Source organism: Rhinolophus sinicus, chromosome 16 (assembly GCF_057876585.1).
Source record: "Rhinolophus sinicus isolate RSI-liver-muscle chromosome 16, RSI-T2T, whole genome shotgun sequence".
NCBI classification, from domain to species: domain Eukaryota; kingdom Metazoa; phylum Chordata; class Mammalia; order Chiroptera; family Rhinolophidae; genus Rhinolophus; species Rhinolophus sinicus.
The window spans coordinates 6,650,237-6,670,591 of record NC_142516.1 but is presented as its reverse complement, the minus strand read 5'-3'; the positions used below and the strand labels follow the sequence as shown (position 1 = coordinate 6,670,591).

Genomic DNA, 20,355 nt, shown 5'->3' with positions numbered 1-20,355 from the left:
AATCTGACATTTTTTGTTAGACTGTCTCACCCTCTGTCTGGGGTGTGTGTGCCACTGGTAGTTTGGTGAGAGAGCCAAAGGGATGGTTTGAGAAATTGTAGGTAAAGTCGGGATAAGAGGAAACAGGAGGGGTTGGAGTCTAGGGAGCAAGACTCCTGGATTCCAAGCCAACTTTTGGGTTAAACTTACGGAATCCCGGATGGTTTCCTATCATGGCTTCCTTTGAGCACTTTGGATTCTAAAAGACTTTTGGAATGAGCTCAGAGAGGGCTAGCAACTCTTCCTGGGTGACACAGCAAGTTGGCAGAGCTGGGACTCAAACTCACCGGGCCTTCTTAAGACGCCAAGGGCAGTGTTTGTGTTATGGACGCCACATTTGGTCACCTCTCTTTCCCTCTCCACGTACAATTTGGTCTCTCTGGATTTAGGGGGGTGGACTCTGGATAGCACCTCCCAGGGCCCCCTTCACTTTCTGTCCTCTCTCCAGACACCATGTCCAGGGCCGAGCAACCCCTGCCTAGGCGTCAGAGAAGCCACATCTCCTCTGACTGTCCCTGAGAAGCCATGGTTGGCCTGTGCCTTATGGATCTCAAAGAACAGGACCCGCTTTGCTCTCGGTGTCTAACTTCATGCTGTAATCAAAGCCCAACCACTTTCTGGAAAGGAAGGTTACCAGCCGACTGTATGCCACAGCATCCCCACGGTGCCCACTTTGAGGAGCCCTGGCTGTGGGACGTGGCTAGGAGGACCCTGGCGAACAGAATCAGGCAGCCCTCACTGAGTCAGTCACTCTTCTGAGGCCTTCCATGAATGGTCCCCACACTCCTACAAGGTGGGTTCAACTTTACAGATTGGAAAACTGAGGCACAGAATGTTGAAGTAATTTTCCCAGGACACACTCCTGGGAAAAACCAGAGCTGGGTTTCGAACTCATAGCCTGGCTCTAGAGCCCGGAGCCCTTAAATGTTCTCCTATCCTGCCTCTGAATCCTAAGAGGTCTCCACTAGAGGTCATTGTGTCTAATCCCCTTCACTAGGTGTCTGCTCACAGACAAGAATCAATCTCGTTTTTTAAAGGCACCTGCTCCAAGAGTGGAATTCCCCCTGGGAGTCATCAGACATTTATTTATTCATAGCCTTCTGGCTGGGAGAAGAGGCCCTCCCACCGAGAACTCACCAGGGTCCAGCTGCCTCATTGCCTCTCTCTCCTCCCCACTGCGGTATAATCAGAAGTGAACCAGCCTTACTCCGGTCTCAGCTCCCCAACCTTCAAGCTGTGTGGGCGTGGACAAGTGACTCAACCTCTCTGAGCCTCAGTTATCAACCGTAAATGGGTTAATGATACACCTGCTTCGTGAGGTTGATGAGGTTTGGATGTCAAAAGGGGATGAAAAGACTATACTTTCCGGAATTGTTTCTATATAATTTGTTACTGGAGAATTTTCTCTGAACATACAGAGCACCGAAAACCTCATGGAGGCACAGCGTTCCCCTGAGTATGTGGCTGGCTCTTGGTCTTTTTTCTGTAACTGTCATTTGCCATTGATAATTCTTCTCTTCCTTTGGGAGAGGAAGAGGAAGAGGATGGCTCCCGAATGGTCTCCATCATCATCATTAAACACACACACACACACAACGATGAAAGGATTAGTGATCACACACAAGGATGTAAATACTTATCACCATCGTCATCATCACCACCATCCTCATCATCGAAACACTGCAAGATCAGAGCCCCCAGCTTTTGGCCTGACAGTTTAGTCTCCTTATTACAGATAGGGAAATTGAGGCCCAGAGTGGGCCACTTGTTAGGGTCACATAGCAAATTGCTGGTGCAGCAGGAAGCAGCTCTCAGCCCTTGGATCGCTGTCTCTTCTCCTTCCGGTCCTCCTCTGGCGTGCCCAGGGTCAGGCCCTGGCACCCAGTCCCGCCCAGGCAGAGCCCAGGAGCGAAGTGAGCAGCGTTTGGAGCAGTAGGCGCAGAGACGGGCGCGTTCTCAGCCCTGGCTCTTTGTCTGCTGCTTTGTGATGGTAAGTGCTGCTCCTAAATCAGTTCTGTGACACTTATTGTTGCCCAGGGCGCAAAGAGTCTACACTTTTCCCCTGAGGTCAAGAATGTGGCCGGTCCCCAAGCCGCCGGGAGCAGGGGCCTGGGTGGCTGGGGCTGGGGCTGGGGCCTCACCCCGAGCTGGGGCGAGATGTGGGGGGGAGGGGGTCAGCGGGAACAAAACACTTTGAAATGCCTCCTCTCCATCACTGCCAACATTGTCCACTGGCCACGGGGGGCCTGGCACCGCCTCGCCGGGGCTCCGGCCCCCAGCCCTGGCCAGGCCAGACCCACCATCTGAAAATGGACAGAAGGTTATTGTCCCTCCCTGCAGTCCTTTGTCTGCCCCAGTTCCAGATGTCTAGGCTGGGACCAGGGAGCTGACCCATGGTGGGCAGGAGGGAGGGGACAAAGGGGGAGAGCACGGGTCACTGCATCCTGAGGGGTCGTTCCCAGACCCTGAGATCCCACCCAGCCGAGGCCCAGTCACCTTCTGGGCTGTCTCAGCCCTGGGATTGTCCCTGTTCCTTGTCCCTCCTCCTCTTCCACCAGACCAGGGGCCAGCTTCAGGAGGGAAAGCTGCAGGGGTGCAGGAGCTAAGAGCAGGGCACCTTGGGGCCCCCATAGCTCTTCCTGGTAACTGTGATCTTGGGCTAGTTGTGCCCTTCTCACAGTCTGCTGTCCCCATGTAGGTACCACTGGACCAGGGTTCATTCATTAATAAAGTAAGGACAGAGCCCTCCTACGTGCCAGCTCTGTGCTGGGTGTGGGGGTGTACAGTGGTGGGTGGGCCATTCTGATCCTTCCAGATTGGGGTTAATGGTCATAATAATAAGAGGTAATATTGCCATCCACTTTCTCTGTGTTGGATACTAGCCTAACCACTCTACCTGCATTATCTCATCCTTTCACAACAAAATTGAGGAGACAGTAGGTACCGTTCTTATATCCATTTTCCAGCTCTGGACACTGAAACTCTGAGAGGGAGAGCCTCTTGCCCAAAGCCAGCTGCCAGGAAGCAGCAAAGCCGGGCGCCTAGCCCAGGCCAACCGCCGCCACCAAGAGGAATGATCTGCTAATAAATACTGGGAAGGTGTTGAGTGCAGAGCCTGGCACAGCTCCAGCCTCAGGCTACGGGAGCTGGTGGTGGTGTCGGTTCCACCTCTTAGTTTTCCCATTTCACAGATGGTGCCACTGAGTCCCAGACCAGGGAAAGCAAGCCTGCAGGGAGGAGCTCGGGGAACTTTAAATAGCAACACCAACAGCAATTCTGGAGCGAATAGGGCCGACCAGAGAGAGGCAGGCAGCCCCCTGTCAAACCCAACTCTGTGTGGACTCGGGCAAGTGATTTAGATTCCCACGCCTCAGTTTCCTCATCTGTAAAACGAAAATATTCCCTACATCACAGGGTTGTTGTGAAAATTAAGTTAGATTATATATTTAAAGCACTCAGCACCACGCCTGGCACACAGCACTCAGTTAATGGTAGCTATTATTATTATTGTTCCGAACGGGGTAACAAGTATCCCTTTAACTTTCTCTCACCTGGGGTCACCTGAGGACAAGGCTCTGTTGAGGGGAGGGGAGCATGTTAGCAGTCATTTATGGGGGTGCGGATAGCAAGGCTTTGTCTTCTTGAGGTCTCCAGAAGTCTTGTGACCAGCTACTCCTGTGGGTTAGGGAGAAGGCAGAGGGGCTGGACCGGGAGGGGAAGGGGCTGCCTGGGCCCAGAGGAGTTAACAGCTCCCAGGCTCTGGCCCAGGCAGGGCTGCCACGCTGCAGCCGGTTAGGCAAAGGAGCCAGGGCTGCTTCCTGATGGGCAAAACAGCTGGCTGTCTGGAGAAAACAGCTGGCCCGGGCCCCAGCCTCCTAAGGACAGAGGCAGAGCCTCAGAGGACAGCTCTATACTGGGGTCCTGGGAGAGGGAGGCATGGCCAAGAGGGAGAGTCCTTTGCAGTGGGTGTGGGTGTTGGGTGGGACTGCAGAAGATCAGAGCGTGTGGGCAGATTCCTAGAGCAGAGGCCAAGGTAGGCTAGGTCTAAGCAGAGTGGGCAGGGTGACTCCAGCTGGACTGGGAGGTCTCTGTGTCCCCTCAAATAGGAAAGATGAGGGGAGCTGATGGGGGGCAAGCCTGCACTCAGCCCTGGGTCTCTGGGAACCGGGCTTGGAACCTGAGGTGGGAGCCCAGGCGGGCCTCCTGAACGCCTATCTGCCGAGCTGCCCCCAGGACCAGAAGCGGGGCATGGGCTCCTCCTTTGGCCAGGATGCTGGGCTCCCTTGGCCACAAAGCAGGACAGGGGCCCAGAGAGCCCCCAACCCAGGCGACGTGAAGCTGGCAGCTGGTAAGAAAGAGCTCCATACAAGCATCTCCTTGGCTGTGGGCCCCTGTTCTCAGGCTGCTTGACTGCCAGGCTGTGAGGACCCCCAACCCTGGGGCTCTGTTTGGGCTCTGGGTTACCTCCAGGCTGCCCCCACCCTCTGGCAGGGAAGCTACACCTGAGACTTTGCCTGAGGTTGGGCAGGGTAGGCAGAGGGTTAATGGCAGTGTGGCCAGAGTCAATTGGACCAGAACCACCTTCCTGGGTTCCTACCCCCAGTCCCACAGGTCAAACACCCCTAATTTCTCTCTGACCAAAGGGTCTCCTCTAGCCCACCTTCCTAACCTCCAGGAAGAGGGGATTGGCCCCCACCTGGGGTGTGCCAGCCTCAGCGATCCTCTCCCTGATGAAGGCCACCCGCAGAGCCCTTGCCAGTGGGCCGGCCTTGGAGCTGAGGCTCCCAGAGGAGAAGGCACTGGGGAGGGGGACAATTCTGGGGTCTCCAGTTCCTGATGCCAGAGTGAAGCCTGAGGCGCTAGCGCCACCATCTGGCTTCGATCAGAACTACAATACGGGAGTGCGGAAACCCAGAGCTCCACTAGGTGTTCGTCCAGGGTGGTCTGGGCCCTATTCCCACAGATGGGCCCAATTTGTTTCCAGGCATGTATTCCACATGACCCGAAGGATGAGGGCTCAGGCCCATGGAACAGCAGCTTCAAGGCTCCTTGCTTTCACCTCCACTCGCAGAGTTTCTGATTCAACAGGTATGGGGTGGGGCCTCGGATTTTGCATTTCTAACAATTTTCAGGTGAGGTTGATGCTGGCTGGACCAAGGACCGTACTTTGAAAACCTGCTTTAGAATTGCTGTGAATTTGCCACAATACTACCTTTGTGGAGTGTGTCTTATTATTATATTTGGGGGCAAAAAAAAAAAGAGTGTCAGTGGGAGTATAGGTGCTTGATCAGCCCACTTCTGCAATGACCTCCTCATATTTCTTTCTTTCTTTCTTTTTTTTTAACGATTTTATTGGGGAAGGGGAACAGGACTTTACTGGGGAACAGTGTGTACTTCCAGGACTTTTCCAAGTCAAGTTGTTGTCCTTTCAATCTTAGTTGTGGAGGGCGCAGCTCAGCTCCAGGTCCAGTTGCTGTTGTTAGTTGCAGGGGGCGCAGCCCACCATCCTTTGCGGGAGTTGAGGAGTTGAACCGGCAACCTTGTGGTTGACAGCCCACACTCCAACCAACTGAGCCATCTGGCACTGGCCCATTTGGGAATCGAACTGGCAGCCTTCGGTATTAGGAGCACAGAGCTCCAACCGCCTGAGCCACAGGGCTGGCCCTCATCATATTTCTATTGAGAGCCCCACCTCTGCCTAGCTGGCCCTGCTTTAGGGCTGGGGATTAAGTGGCAAGGGAGGTAGACAGGCCTCTGCCTCAGAACTCACAGCCAGGCAGGTCAGGTGTGTGATCTTTCCACATGGAAGTCTAAAGGGCAGGTCAAAATAATGCCCAAAACAACTCCATTTCCGTCCCGCCTTCTCCGGTCTTCTGTATTCAGTAACTAGCCCACCATCCAACCCGACTGCAAACCATGTAAGTCATCCTAATTCCTCGCTTCATCTCCCACATCTAATCCCATTACACACCTCAGCCCTGCCCACGGTCATCTCTCCCTGTCCGAGGGTATCCCGGCTTCCATCCTTGCCCCCATGGTCTACCCTCTGAGCTGCAGCCAGAGCAGTCTTTTTATTTATTTGTTTATTTGTTTGTTTATTTTTATTCTTCCAGGACCCATCAGCTCCAAGTCAAGTAGTTGTTTCAATCTAGTTGTGGAGGGCGCAGCTCACAGGGGCCCATGTGGGGATCGAACCAGCAAGTTTGTTGTTAAGAGCACCGTGCTCTAACCAACTGAGCTAACCGGCCACCCCAAGAACAATCTTTTAAAGACAAATCATATCACTCTTCTGGTTCCCCCCGCCAATGTCTTTTTATTGTACTTCAAAAAAAATGTCAAAATCCTGCCATGGCTTCAAGGCCCTGGATGGTCCTCACATCTCACCACACTCCCCCACCTCATTTTGCTCCAACAACCCAGGCCTGGCTTGTCCCCACTGTGGGACCTTGGCCCCACCTGCTCCCTCCACATGTAACAGTCTTCCCCCAGAGCTGCCGTTGGCTGGCTCCTCTTATGCTCTGTGATGTCTGACCCCTCAACTCAACGTTACCACCCACCCCCAGCTGTTCTCTGTTCTTGTTAACTCGTTTTGTTCATATAGCACTTACTGTTCTACCTACTTTTCCCCTAGTCTTGGGGAAACTACCTACCGTGTTTCCCAAAAATAAGATCTAGCAGGACAATCAGCTTTAATGCATCTTTTGAAGCAAAAATTAATATAAGAACTGGTCTTATTTTACTGTAAGACCGGGTATAATATAATATAATATAACCCAGTCTTATTTTACTATAATGTAAGACTAGGTCTATATAATATGATATGATATGATATGATATGATATGATATGATATGATATGATATGATATGATATGATATGATATAATACCGGGTCTTATATTAATGTTTGCTCCAAAAGACGCATTAGAGCTGATTATCCAGCTAGGTCTTATTTTCGGGGAAACACAGTATTAATTTATCAGTTTGCTTGTTTCCTATCTGTCTCCTCTCCCCAGAATGTGAGCGCCTGAGGAGCAGAGATGGTCTGTCTCGGATACCCCTGTACCTAGAATTCTACCTGTACCTAGCATGTACCCCATAAATACTTGCTGAATGAACGGGTTATATAGGATGCCGTATAGGAGTATGTCCCCCCGACGTGACACCAGGGAAAGCTTTCCAGAGGAAGGAAGTTTAAGCTGAGATCAAAGGGCCTGTAGGAGTTGGCCAGAAAGACCAGTTCAAGCAGATGAACGAACAGAAAAGGATGTGGGAAGGTCCTAAAGCATGGAGTGTTCTGGAAACTGTACATAGTCCAAGTTTGGCTGGAGCAGGAAATTGGGTGGGAGGGGCGGTCAGCGGAGTTGGGAAAGCATCAGGTAGGCCATACAGGGCCTCATTGCCCCTTGAGGGGTTTGAGCTCTATGCTGAGGGCAGGCCTCGGCCCCATCAGGGTGTTAATGTCAGGCATTTTAGAAAGGACCGCTGAGTGCAGAATGGTTTCCAGGGAGAAAGTGGCGTAGGGTGGCGTGGGAGGCTGGGAGGTGCAGGGGCCAGGGTGAATGTTAGGTGCTGATACCCTGAGCCAGGCAAGTGCCACATACAGGAGACGTTGAGGAGGTGGTATTCCCAGGATGAGGTGATGGACTGGGCTGAGAAAGAAGGACTTGTCATCAGTGACACCCAGGTCTCCAGCTTGAGGGACTGGGTAAGTGGAGGTGCTATTCCCTAGAGTGGAGAGGCCTCCAGAGGGGGAGCAGGTTTGGGGGAAAGATTGAGGTTTTGTTTTGGACAGATGGAATTTGGGTCCAGGGGGGCAGTTGGGACACATGTCAGTTTTCCAGAAACAGGGAGTGGTCCATGTGGTCAGCTGCTGAGGAGAGCCCTCTTGTGTGAGGAGGAAGTGTCCATTGGAGGAGTGGCCAGGAGGACACTGGTCTTGGCAGGAGCAGTTTGGCTGGAGCAGCCTTGGCCTGTGTCGAGCAGTGAACAGAAATGAGGAAGCAAGACTGGGAACAAAGCACAGATTCCTCTATCAAGAGGTTTGAAGGGAGAGAGAAGCAGGGCTGCAGCTTGGTGTTTTTGTATTTTAGGTTGGGGGAGATTTAAATCCTTTGGAATGTGGAAGGAAAAATCCAGAAGAGAGGGAGGTTGGCAATTCAGGAAGGGGAAGGGGGTGGCATTTGGAGCTCAGGAGTGGTTCTGTCGTGACGAAGGGGTGCCTGTTCCAGTGTACCAGCCAGTGTGAGCAGAGGCCAGCTTGGAGACAGAGGGTGGAAGGTTTAGGGGCTAGAAATGAGAGTTCCCAGGTGGTAGCTTCTCTTTTCTCCAAAAAGTAGTAGCAGGGAGAGGCCTTCGGCCTTCCATTGCAGGGCCACTGGCCAGAAAGCACCCTCCTCCCGCCCTCGGAAGCTTCAGCTGGGGCCTGGAGGAGGCTTTGGGGCCAGGACTCCTGGCCTCCAGGGTTCCACAACCCCACATTCTGTCCCATCACTAGGCAGGTTCATTCCTTGCTGAAACCCCACCTCTCTCCTCTCAGTGGAAATAGTATGCACCGGCTTAGCCCTCTTCCCTGACTCCGGGAAGAGGCTGAAGGGAGACCCAAAGGTGCCATAGGAAAGCAGGCCTTCCTGGTGGGTGGGTGGGGGCGGTGAATGAAAGGGGAGCCTGGCTTCCTCTTCAGTCCTGTCTTCCAGACTCAGGAATTCTTCCTGGAGCCAGGCTCCATGCAGAGAAGCTTCAAATGCATTCAGTCCCTCAAGGAATTCTTGCAATCCAGCCCAAATGAGGACCTGAGGCTCAGGGAAAATGCCCTGCCTGAGGTCGGTGGCAAATGTGAAGCTGGAACCCACCATTGGTGCTCCAGACCCCTCACCTTTCCTGCCCTCTCCTAAGGGAGGCTGGAGACCCCTTTCCATCTCAGCAGAGTCTAGGACCCCAACTCTGCCCCAGGGAAGCTTGCTTTGGAGGGGGGCTGGGACACCGTGAAGGGCTGTGTGGTGCTCCCTTGGTTTGCACTCAGTCTAAGAGTGAACTTTGCTCTCTTACAGGACCGGAGCAGTGCCAGTGCCGCCGACTGAGGCGAAGGCGATGACGCACGGGGGAATGCCAGGCTCGGACTGCAGAGGGATGGCGCCCAGGTCAGGGAGACCCCTTCCCCGCCCCGCAAGCCGGCTCTCAGGCCCACGCGTCGCCTCGCTTCTCTGCGAAGTTCCGTCTGGGCCCGCCAGGGGGCGCCCGGGGGCGGTGGAGGGGGCGGGGCCGGGGAACCCCGGAAGGGCCGCGCGAAGTCAATCCTGTCCCGCGGGGTGGGCGGCTGAGGTCCGAGGGTGGGACTGAGGGCATAGGGATCCGGATTCAGGGGCGTTGGCGCTCGGTGAAGCCGGATTCTGGGGGTTGCACGCTCAGGGATTTGGAGTGGAGAGTTCGCAGACGCCGGGGAGGCTCGGATGCCGTCACCCCAGACCCTCCCCTCTTTCCCCCTTTCTCCCTCTGGCTTCCAGCCGGGCGGGGGCTGCTCCGGGGTTGCGTCTGGGGCAGGTCTCCCGATCCTGGCCCTGCGGTGCCCCTGGCAGAGGAAAAGACACTTGAGAACCCCCGTATAGGAGTAGGGAGCGAGAACCCACTCTTGGGGGGTACGTGCCCCCAACTCCTCCTCCTGGCCGCTTCGGCCCCACCCCGGTCCCGGGCCCCGCCCCGGCCTGGCCGCACCGCCCACTCCCCTCCGCGGGGCCGGGAGCCCTGGGGGCCGCCGCCGCCGCCCGAGTGCCCGCCATGCGCCCTGTCCCCGCCGCCGGGCTGCTCCAGCTGCTGCTCCTGCTGGGGCTGCGGCTCCAGGTTGCAGGCATCGCGGAGCTGCCGCCGCCCGCCGTGGTCCTTGCCATCCTGGCCCGCAATGCCGAACACTCGATATCCCACTACCTGGGCGCGCTCGAGCGGCTGGACTACCCCCGGGCCCGACTGGCCCTCTGGTGAGAGACCCGGGCATTGGCACCCACTGGGTATTTGCCCCAGCCCCAGGGACAGCCCCTACTGTCCAGATGGCCCCGTCTGCTCCCTGCCCAGATACGACCCAGACAGGCCCTCCACAGCCCCAAGATCCTGGGACAGGACCCCCGACCCCCTGGCCCCGTGGACTGACCTCTAAGGCCTTACATTGACCCTAGGACACCCACCCTGGCCCCTACTCCTCCTCTTGGGTCCTCCTCTGGGTGTCAGTTGGGCCCAGCTCCTCTTGCCCTAGGCCTCAGAGCCCACACTCAACTTGGAGTGGAGAAGACAGGAACAGCTGGCATCCCCTGGGGCCTGAGGTGGCAGGGATCAGGAAGACTGGGAGTTCCTGGGGTGGGGGGAGCAGTGGACATGCTGTCAGCACTGGAGGAGGCTGCTCTGTGGGGGAGTCGAACCTGCTCCCCCTTCCCCTGGGCGGGTTCCAGCCTCACTCTGTAGAGGGGTGGTCCTGCCAGCTGATGGCAGCGCTCCCTCTCTGGTGTTCCTCCCCCAGGCGTCCCCACAGGGCACTGAACTCAGAGGCCACAGTCTGTGGAAGCCAGAACAGGGAGGAGTCCCAAGCTGAGGTTGGGGATAAACTGAGAGAAATGACAAACTACTCCTCACAACACACCAGACTTGGGCTAGGGGTGGAGCCATGGCCTGGGGAGGCTGCCCACAATTACCACAGTTTGGGAGTTCATTAGTTTCCACCCCGGCAGGACTTGACACGTAGTTAGTCTTCACTTCTGGGCAATTGGCTTAAAGGGGCAGTACCACCTAAAACCTGGGGTATCAGCTAAGTCCCCCCACACCCCATCCCCACTCAGTCATGGGAGCTCCTTCTGCAGAAGAGGAAAGGCTATGTCTGTGGCATCTGAGCTCGGGCCCATCAGCACTTCTTAGGGACACTCAGAGTGTGGGTTGGTCACTAGTACAACTTTTGGGCAGAGAGAAGCAGCAGCTCTTCTGTCCAGTCCTGACTCAGAGAGGGGAAGAGGCTGACCTGTCACACAGCGAGGAAGGAAGGTAACCAGGGAATGTGGCAGGTGTGTTCTTCCAAGTTGAGGTACTTTCCATCTTTCCAAATGCACTTGCGTTCTGTTATCTCAGCCCTCTGGCCTGGTTTCAGCCGCTGCAGGGTAACATCTTACAGTTACCGAGGGAGACAGTGAAGCCCAGAGAGGGATGGGACTTGCCTGAGGTCACACAGTGGGTCACAGACCTGTGATGGGGGTCTGTTGTCTGCCTTCAGCCTCTCCTCTGCAGTACAGCTACTGCTGTTACTCCCAGGAGAGGCCAGCCTCGCAGGTGTTGATGCTCGGGGGTCAAGGCTGCCTCGGGGCTTTGTCGTTCTGTAGCTGTGCCCCTCACCCTACTTCCTGCTGTGTCCCCAGGTGTGCCACGGACCACAATATGGACAACACCACGGAGATGCTACAGGAGTGGCTAGCCGCTGTGGGCGATGACTATGCAGCTGTGGTCTGGAGACCGGAGGGGGAGCCCAGGTGGTCATCTGAGGGGAAAGGTTCTAGGAAGATGGGCAACAGCTACAACCCAGAGAGGAAAACAGAGAGCCCAAGCACAGCCTGCAGGCCAGGGAGAGGCACCTACCCCATGGGAACATCTCATCTCTTTACTCCCTCAGGTACTACCCAGACGAAGAGGGTCCCAAGCACTGGACCAAAGAAAGGCACCAGTTTCTGATGGAGTTGAAGCAGGAAGCCCTGACCTTTGCCAGGGGTTGGGGGGCTGACTATATCCTGGTAAGAAAGCCTGGCCTAGGATTAGGCTTCCGATGGGTGGTAATATCTGTCCCTGACAGAAATTTTGGTGTGACTTAACCTCCTGTAGGCTGGATCCTTCAGCTAGCAACTTGGGTCAGACACCAGGCCAGATATTGAGCTTGGATCCCTATGCTTGAACTCAGACTAGGTACTAAGCCTGGATCCCTGAGATAGATCCCAGGACATATACTAGGCCTGGATCCCTGAGATAGATCCCAGGACATATACTAGGCCTGGATCCCTGAGATAGATCCCAGGGCATATACTAAGCCTGGATCCCTGAGATGTCCCAGGGTATACACTGAGCCTAGTTCCCTGGACTAGAGCTCAGAATAGGTCTTTGGATCTACTCCCTGAGTCAGATCTCAGATAAAGTCCTTAGATCAGCAGCTCAGGTCTAAATCTTTGGACCTAATCCCTGAGCCAGTGCCTCAGACTAGCTCCTTGGTCCAGAAACAGACCTATTGGTTTGTAGATTAGACCTCTCTAAGGGAACCCCATTGGATCCTGGGAGCCACTCAGTCTCTGACAATCTGGAGGGATCCCACTCAGTGAATCCCTGGAGTCTGCAGCCCAGGCAAGCCTGGGGCCTGTGACATCCCTCTCCCCCAAGTTTGCAGATACAGACAACATTCTGACGAACAACCAGACGCTGCGGCTTCTCATAGAGAAGAGGTTGCCCGTGGTGGCCCCAATGCTGGACTCCCAGACCTACTACTCCAATTTCTGGTGTGGGATCACCCCTCAGGTGAGGCCGGGGATGGGGACCTCCAGAGGCTTGAGGTCCTGGGAGAAGGGACATGGAGAGCAGAGAGCCTGAAGGCCTCGGGGTCTGTGGCCAAGCAGGGAGCAGTGTTCTGGGGATCGAGGGGGCCCTCTCATAGCCCAGAGCATCCCCTTCCCCAGGGCTACTACCGCCGCACAGCCGAGTACTTCCCCACCAAGAACCGCCAGCGCCGGGGCTGCTTCCGGGTCCCCATGGTCCATTCTACCTTCCTGGTATCCCTACGGGCAGAGGGGGCAACCCAGCTCGCCTTCTACCCGCCTCACCCCAACTACACCTGGCCCTTCGATGACATCATTGTCTTCGCCTACGCCTGTCAGGCTGCTGGTGAGGACAGCTCTCCTTGCGTGTTCCTTGGAAGCCTCTAGGCTTTGGCACATGCTGTTCCCTCTGCTTTGCATGCCCTTCCCCACTCTACAATTCATCTTGTTAACTCCCGTTTGTCCTTTGGGTCACAGCTTTTCCTCAGCCCACTGCTCCAGTCGGTTAGTTAGGTCCTTCTTCTGGCTGCCCCCTCATGGCACTTTCATGGATTCCTCCATTAGGCAAATATTTATGGAGCACCTCCCATGTACCAGGTACTGGGGAGACGGTGATGAGGCAAATCAGACAGTCCCTGCCCTCCTGGAGCCTCCCTTCCCGTCAGTCAAAGGAGTACACAAATCAATGTCCAATCACAGCTGTGACGGGAAGGAGAGTTTCTTGATTTTAGGTGCTCTGGGAACTTAGAATAGAGTTGACCTGGTCAGGGAAGGCTTCCTGGAGGATGTGGACTCTGGAGCTGAGACCTGAAGTATGGGCAGGATTAACAAGGCGAACAGAGCAGAAAAGATCGTGTCGGGTAAACGGGACCGGGAGATGCAGAGGCTCATGGTGGCAGGGAACACAAGAAGACAGGTGGTGAGGCACAGTAAGGGTGGGGGGCTTGGTGTAGGCTGAGGCAGGAAAGGCTGGCAGGACCAGCCGACGTGGACCTGACTGGTAAGCATTTGAACTGTTTAGCCTGAGAGCACTGGGCAGCCGTCAGAGGATCACGTGATGGGATCTGAACACTTAAGAGATCACTCTGGGAGTTATTTTAAGGTGGAAGTTACAAGAAAGTATTTGGGTTTGAATGGGATGAACCTACTTCCGAGGACAAATCGAAGACGAGAGCAAGACTGAGACAGGAATGTTGGAGAAAGGTTCTTGAGAAGGTTCCAGAGAAGATAATTCAGGGTGTAGATTGAGGAGTGGTGGAGACATGAAGACTGTCTAGTGGGTGGAGGAGAACTCTGCTGGTGGTCAGGGAGAATGACAAGTGACAATTGAATCCAGCAGTGCTGCACCTGACTGAGCAAACAGTATATGTAGGGTGGCCAGGGAGGGGAGCATTGTCATTGGTGTTTTAGAGCACTAGGTGCTGGTGACGTCTGCAGTGCAGACACGCAAGAAAAAAGAATCAAGTCTAAAAAGGGAGTGAAGGTGAAGCAAATACGTGGAGAAAAAATGAGAGGAAGCAAAAGTCTTTTTTCATTGCTACCACTACTTCAAGTAGCGGCCACTGTTAATTGGTCAGGTTTGAAGGAATTTAGTGAGTGGTGGTTTTGTCTCCATCATCCAGGCTTCCAACACCCAGCTATTGAGTCTCTCCTCTGGGCCAGGCTCTGTGTTCCCTGCTGGGTGTGGGGTGAGCTTAAATAGATACCTACAGGCGCCTGCCCCTGAGGAGTTCAGTCTATAGACAATAAACAGTAAAGAATTACAATAGAGGTGACAAGTCTTGAAGAAATAAAAGGCCACTGGTTGCCAGTGGGGAAAGCATGGAGGGGGCAGGAGAGGATGTGGGGTTCAGTATAGGGATCTGGGTAAAAGGTGATGGTGCTAGATCCGGGTTGGGTCTGGACAGAGGTGGGAGAGACTACGGAGTGGAACCATGGCCTGGCCCAATGGCCCCCCGTGGCTGCAGTCACTAGGGAGTTGGCCTGCTCCTGCCTCTCCCTGATCTCCAAGGACAGGGAGTCTGTCTTGCTCACCTCCGTTGCCCCGGCACCCAGCGTGTGCTCTAGACTTGTCTGTGAAATGAATAAATCTCAGCAGAAAGCTCCCTTAGATAGTTTGAGCCCAGCCCTTTCTCGCTCCAATCCCACAGGTGGGGACACTGAGTCCCAGAGAGGACTCATGCACTGGGTTCCTGGCAGCACTGGGCCCACAACCTCAGCTGGGTTCTGAGAGCCCCACTCCCTAGTCCAGCACTCACCTGGCCTCTCCCTGCAGGGGTCTCGGTCCATGTGTGCAATGAGCACCGTTACGGGTACATGAACGTGCCGGTGAAGTCCCACCAGAAGCTGGAGGATGAGAGGGTCAACTTTATCCACCTGATCTTGGAAGCGCTAGGTGAGGGCTGGGGGCCGGGCCCCCACCTGCTGCTGCTCCCTGCCTCCCCACGTGCCCCTTCTCCTAGGCCCCAGACCTGACAGGCTGTCAGGCTCAGGCTCGGGGTCCCAGTCTCACCCCTAACTCGTTCCCTGACTCTGGGCAAGTGCCTTTCTACGCTGGGCCTCAGTCTCCCCATCTCTACAATGGAGGCAAGTGGATTGTGTGATCTGAGGGATCTTCCTGCTGGGCATTCTGAGGGGGCAGGAATGGGGGCAGCTAGGACTCTAGGGTCACACCTGTCAAGACCACAGGGACTCATGATTGGGGGTGCTTTCCTCTACAGTGGATGGGCCCCCCATGTGGGCCTCGGCTCATGTGTCCCGGCCCCCAAAGAGTCCCACCAAGATGGGATTTGATGAGGTAAGTTCCCTCAGCCTGCACAACTGGGGTCTGAGGTAGGTGCACCCACCCTTCGCCCCTCCCTGTACCCACTCCCTGCACCATCTCCCCTGCCTCTTCCAGGTCTTTGTCATCAGCCTGGCCCGCCGGCCCGACCGCCGTGAGCGCATGCTGAGCTCACTCTGGGAAATGGAGATCTCTGGGCGGGTAGTGGATGCTGTGGACGGCCGGTGAGGCTCCCTGGGGATGGGCCCCGGGCAGCTGAGGGGCTGTGTGGTCCATCGATGCTCCTTAGATGTGAGAAAAGCAGATGAGTGAATGAGTTGAATGGCTTTCCTGTTCCATGAGGTATTCAAACAGGGCCTGAGTACTTCTGTCTCAGGGAGCCCCCGGGTAGACAGAACTAGGACAAGACTTTCCTTCAGCCCACGGGAGGGAGGAGAGTATGGTGGTGAAGGCCCAGATCAGAGTCTCTTGGGCTTAGGTTCCAGCTCTGCCCCTTAGCAGCTGTGTGACCTCGACAAGTCACCCCCACCTCTTCAGCCTTATGTAAATGGCCAATCAGGGTGCCTTCCTCTTAGGGGTTTGTAAGGGCTCAGGGAAGATTTAGCCAGGACCTGACACAGTATGTATTCCACAGGTTAGGTGTCTTCGTGTATATTATCAGGGTTATTCTTCCTATTCCGGAACTTAGGTCCCTAATGGGTGGGGTGGGAACAAACCAGTCATGTACCCCAGGCGAACCTGGGGTTATGGGGTTCCATGTGCCTGCTGCTGTTTGCTGCATATGCCCCCAGCCTTTCTGGCCGTAGGATGTCCATCCTTTGCTTGGGCCTCTGCTATGTTCCCCACATTCATCCTGGGGTGCACCCCCCTCAGGTCACCTCCTGCCTTCCCATGCTGCCACCCCCTCCCCTGAGGGTCACCCCTGCCCAAGGTGCCTGCAGTTCCCCTGATCCAGTCACTGATGGCTTCAGGCCACATGAAGTGGTAACAAGGCTGAAACCTCCTTTACACCAGACTCCAGTGTGACTGTCCCTGGTGGGCACCCCTCACCCCATTACACTCGTCTCCCTCAGGACACTCAACAGCAGTGTCATGCGGAGCCTTGGCGTGGACCTGCTCCCTGGCTACCAGGACCCCTACTCCGGCCGCACGCTGACCAAGGGCGAGGTCGGCTGCTTCCTGAGCCATTACTCCATCTGGGAGGAGGTGAGGACCCCGCCCCCCGCCCCCCACCCCCCGCCCCGCTGGGCTCATTCCTCAGGGAGAGCAGGGGTCACCCTCTTCACTCCTCCCTGTGCAGCCTTCAGTGATGAACAAAGACCCGGCCAGCAGTTTTAAACCTCCCATGTGCTCAACCCTGCACCTTATTCATTCGACAGTCTCTGTTGAGCACCTACTGTGTGCTAGGAGATATTCTGCTCTGAGAGTACAGGGGTGAACGAGCAAATGCAGCCCGGGCTCTCCTGGGGCTCAGGGACCAGAGGGGGACACAGAAATCAGGAAAGAACCAAGCTTGCAATGGAGGGGAGGTGTACGGGCTGTTGTAGCGTGTGGCCCGGCCTGGACTGCGGGCCTGGTACGGGGGCAGGTGGGCTTAGCCATTGACTGGCAGGGAGAAGAACCTCCTTAGCAAAAGAAAACAGTGGGCGCAAAGGCCCTGAGGCAGGAAGGAGTTGGGTGAGTTCAGGGATGGGAAGAAGAAAGGTGTCCTCAGCACTCCGCCAAAAAGCCTCGGCCCAGAGCTAGGTGTGAGGGCCGCTGAGAGGTCACTGCTCAGACACTGCAGGAAGGACCAGCATCCCTGAGAGGTCACTGCCTGGACAGTGGCCCCCAATGGGTGCCCACTCCAGGAGGTGGCTCACAGACTCACCCCTTGTTTTTATTTTCTCCTCTAGCCCAAATATATATATGTGAGCTTATATTTCTGTTTTCTACTGTCTCTGAACAGATTGAAGGATGATGTATATTTGATCGTTTACTGAGCTAATGTCAGGTTCTTTATACATTTCCAAAAGTTACAGAGAGTGCTTTTTGTTAGGGACGTTGGGGGCTAGGGTCTCCCCCACCCCACCCAGCCGAGCTTCCTTGAGGAAAGCTCAGGAGGCCTCAGTGAGGACCCGGACCCTGGAGTCCAGCCAGTGCAGGCTCAGATCCCAGTTCTGCCACTGCCTGGCTGTGTGTCCTTGGACAGACGAGTTTGCCTCTCCATGTCTCTGTCTCCTTACTGCCGTACAGGGCCATCATGTGTGCTGCCTCCTGAGGGCAGGCAGGCAGTAGCCCTGTGGCCCCGGGGGTATGGTAGCGCTCAGTGAATGCAGCATGGGTTCCGACTGCCATCATGAGTCTATTTGGAGAGCTGGATGGGGGGCCTGGAGGGCCTTGAGTGCCAGAGCGAGGCATTGGGATTTCAGTCCCCAGGTGGTGGGAGCCCTGGCAGGCTCTGGAGCAGCTGAGTGATGTGGCCAGCACTGAGATCAGCACATAAGTGAGGCCAGGGAGAATGTCAGTGCTAGCCAGGTGGCAGGGGACAGCCCGAATCTAAAGAGCCACCCCCCACCCCACCATGTACCACAGGTGGTTGCCAGGGGTCTGGCCCGGGTTGTGGTGTTTGAGGACGACGTGCGTTTTGAGAGCAACTTCCGGGGGCGGCTGGAGCGGCTGATGGAGGAGGTGGAGGCTGAGAGACTTCCGTGGGACCTGATGTAGGCAGCCTGCGCCCCAGAGGCCGGGAGAGGGGCGGGCCTCTGGGGGTCTGCCTCCTGCTTGGAGCCTTCCTTCCCCCAGCCTGGCCCTGGAGGATGGGGTTGGGGGAGGGGTCCTGCAACACCCCATAGTGTGACTCCTGGGTTCCTCGATGTCACCTGCAGCTACCTCGGCCGGAAGCAGGTGAACCCTGAGGAGGCAGTTGCCGTGGAGGGGCTGCCGCACCTGGTGGTAGCTGGGTACTCCTACTGGACACTGGCATACGTCCTGAGCCTGGCAGGTGCCCGCAAGCTGCTGGCCGCCCAGCCCCTGCGCCGGATGCTGCCTGTGGACGAGTTCCTGCCCATCATGTTTGACCAGCACCCCAAGTGAGTCTCAGCTGGGGGCAGGGCAGGCTCATCCCCTCCCCACCTCAGCAAGCAGTAAGTCCCCTGGCTGGGAAGGTGGGGAGACTGAGGCTGGCAAGGTTGAGTCACTTCTTCCAGGTCACCAAAGAATAACAAGAACCCAGCCTCATCCTGGCGTCAGACCAACAACCTCTGTGTCAGTTTCTCTGCTGCCTGGGTGGTTTTTAGTCAAGTAACTTCTCTGTTTTGAGCCTCAGTTTCACCATCTGGAAAATGGGGATAAGAGAAACCCTGCCTCTCATGTTTGTTATGAGGTCTAGCTGGGGAGGGCAGTGAGGTGCTGTGGGCAGGTGAGGTGCCAGGCTGCAGACCAGCATGAGGTCTGGATGGAGGGGCTCATCTCAGCCTCCCTGAGCTGTCCTCCTGCCTCTCAGTGAGCAGTACAAGGCACACTTCTGGCCCCGGGACCTGCGGGCCTTCTCGGCCCGGCCCCTGCTTGCTGCCCCCACTCACTACGCGGGGGATGCAGAATGGCTCAGCGACACGGAGACATCCTCACCCTGGGACGACGATAGTGGCCGCCTCATCAGCTGGAGTGGCTCTCACAAGACCCTGCGCGGCCCCCACCCGAACCTGGCTGGCAGCAGTGGGCACAGCCTCCATCCCCACCCCAGGGATGAGCTCTAGGTGAGGGCAGGGCTGAGAAGAGACTCCCAACCCTGTGGGCCTCGCATTTCTCTCTCTATGGCTGACTCTGCGTCTGGATCTGTTTTCCCCTTCCTATTCTGTTTTCTTTCTCTCCCTCCGACTGGCTGTCTCTGTCTCTGTATCCTTGGCTGTCTCTGCATTTCTCTTTCCACCTCTAGCTCTCTCTCTCTGTCTCTGGCTTTGTTTCTTTGTATCCGCTGGTATCTCTCTCTGTCTCTGATTCTTTCTGTCTGTCTCTGCCTGCCTCTGTCTCTCTGATGTCTGTGTCTGTCTCTCACAGTCTGACTCCTCCAATTCTTTCTATTTTTCTCCTCTTGCCTGTCCTGTCCCACCAGGTCCAGGTGGTGATTCCAGAAAAGAGCCCAGGAGCAGGCCATCGCTGTCCAGGGAGCAGAGTTGGAGATTGCTGGCAGGAGCTGCCACCAGGAACCATAGACCCAGTGGAGACCTGGCTGCCACCTTAGGCATGGTCACTCTGCCCTCTGGCCCCATCTTACATCAGGAGAAACCACTCAGAGATGGGTCCCCTTCCCCGAGGTCATGTAGCAAAAGGGCAGGGCTGGCAGCTCTTACCCTGCTGGGCTGACTCACAGCCTGGGGTGGAGGGAAAGAGGGAGGCTGCACAGTCTTCTGTTTCAAGCTGGGCAGACTCAGGAGCCCTGCCCTCCCTGAGGACCCAGCTGTTGGGACCCCTCCGCCCCCTTCTACCTCCACCTTAGTCCCCCCGCCCCAAACTGGATGCCTAGGTTTCACCTGCCAGGGCTCACCCTCTTCCCTGGCCAATGGGAAGTGCAGGGAGGTGGACCCAGCACACAGTAGGTCCTCAATAAAAGCCGGCTGGCATTTGCACTTTATATTTTTTAACTCATGGCTGAGCCTCTTTGCTTGTTACTAGGTCTGGGGACTATGGATGAGATGAGCAGTTAGAGAGGAGGGCAGCCTGGAGGAGGAGGCAGGCCCACTGGGCACCAACTGCTTAGTCTACTGGTTGGTAAATGTGGGACGAGAAGCCCAGCCCACAGTGAATGCCCGCCCACTGGGACACACATGTCAATCACTGGCCTCACCTTGCCGGTAAGGGTGGTCCTAGGCTGGACCCAAGGCGTCTGATACCTCCCGCCGGTGGATCTTCACTTGTGCATCTGGTACCCCTCAGCTGGAAGTGGGTGGGGAAAATCCAGGGCTCCCCTCTGGCCTGAATCAGTGTGGTGGCCAGAGGGCCCTTGGTGGCAGAGC

General features: G+C 56.0%; 1 protein-coding gene and 1 non-coding gene across 6 annotated transcripts; both read left to right on the top strand.

The window, feature by feature from the left end:
* Positions 1–1,391: 1,391 nt before the first annotated feature.
* LOC141571456 (small nucleolar RNA U3) lies at positions 1,392–1,599 on the top strand. The gene has a single exon (XR_012496191.2). It is a non-coding gene; the product is annotated as a small nucleolar RNA U3 (small nucleolar RNA).
* Positions 1,600–4,057: 2,458 nt separating this feature from the next.
* Positions 4,058–19,973, top strand: CERCAM (cerebral endothelial cell adhesion molecule). Of its 5 annotated transcripts, XM_088792863.1 has the most exons (17): positions 4,058–4,387; positions 5,024–5,127; positions 9,088–9,177; positions 9,875–10,008; positions 10,979–11,056; positions 11,425–11,535; positions 11,676–11,793; positions 12,428–12,562; positions 12,721–12,925; positions 14,855–14,974; positions 15,300–15,376; positions 15,479–15,585; positions 16,435–16,567; positions 17,936–18,063; positions 18,229–18,432; positions 18,846–19,098; positions 19,455–19,973. In XM_088792863.1, exons 6-16 carry the CDS (start codon positions 11,444–11,446, stop codon positions 19,096–19,098), a joined length of 1,572 nt encoding a protein of 523 aa, XP_088648989.1. In that variant the 5' UTR covers positions 4,058–4,387; positions 5,024–5,127; positions 9,088–9,177; positions 9,875–10,008; positions 10,979–11,056; positions 11,425–11,443; the 3' UTR covers positions 19,455–19,973. The 5 variants fall into 5 exon arrangements, with proteins under 5 accessions (XP_088648989.1, XP_088648988.1, XP_074187220.2 ...); XM_074331119.2 differs by lacking the exon at positions 10,979–11,056 and having other exon boundaries at positions 4,059–4,387; XM_088792862.1 differs by lacking the exons at positions 9,875–10,008; positions 10,979–11,056.
* Positions 19,974–20,355: the final 382 nt, after the last annotated feature.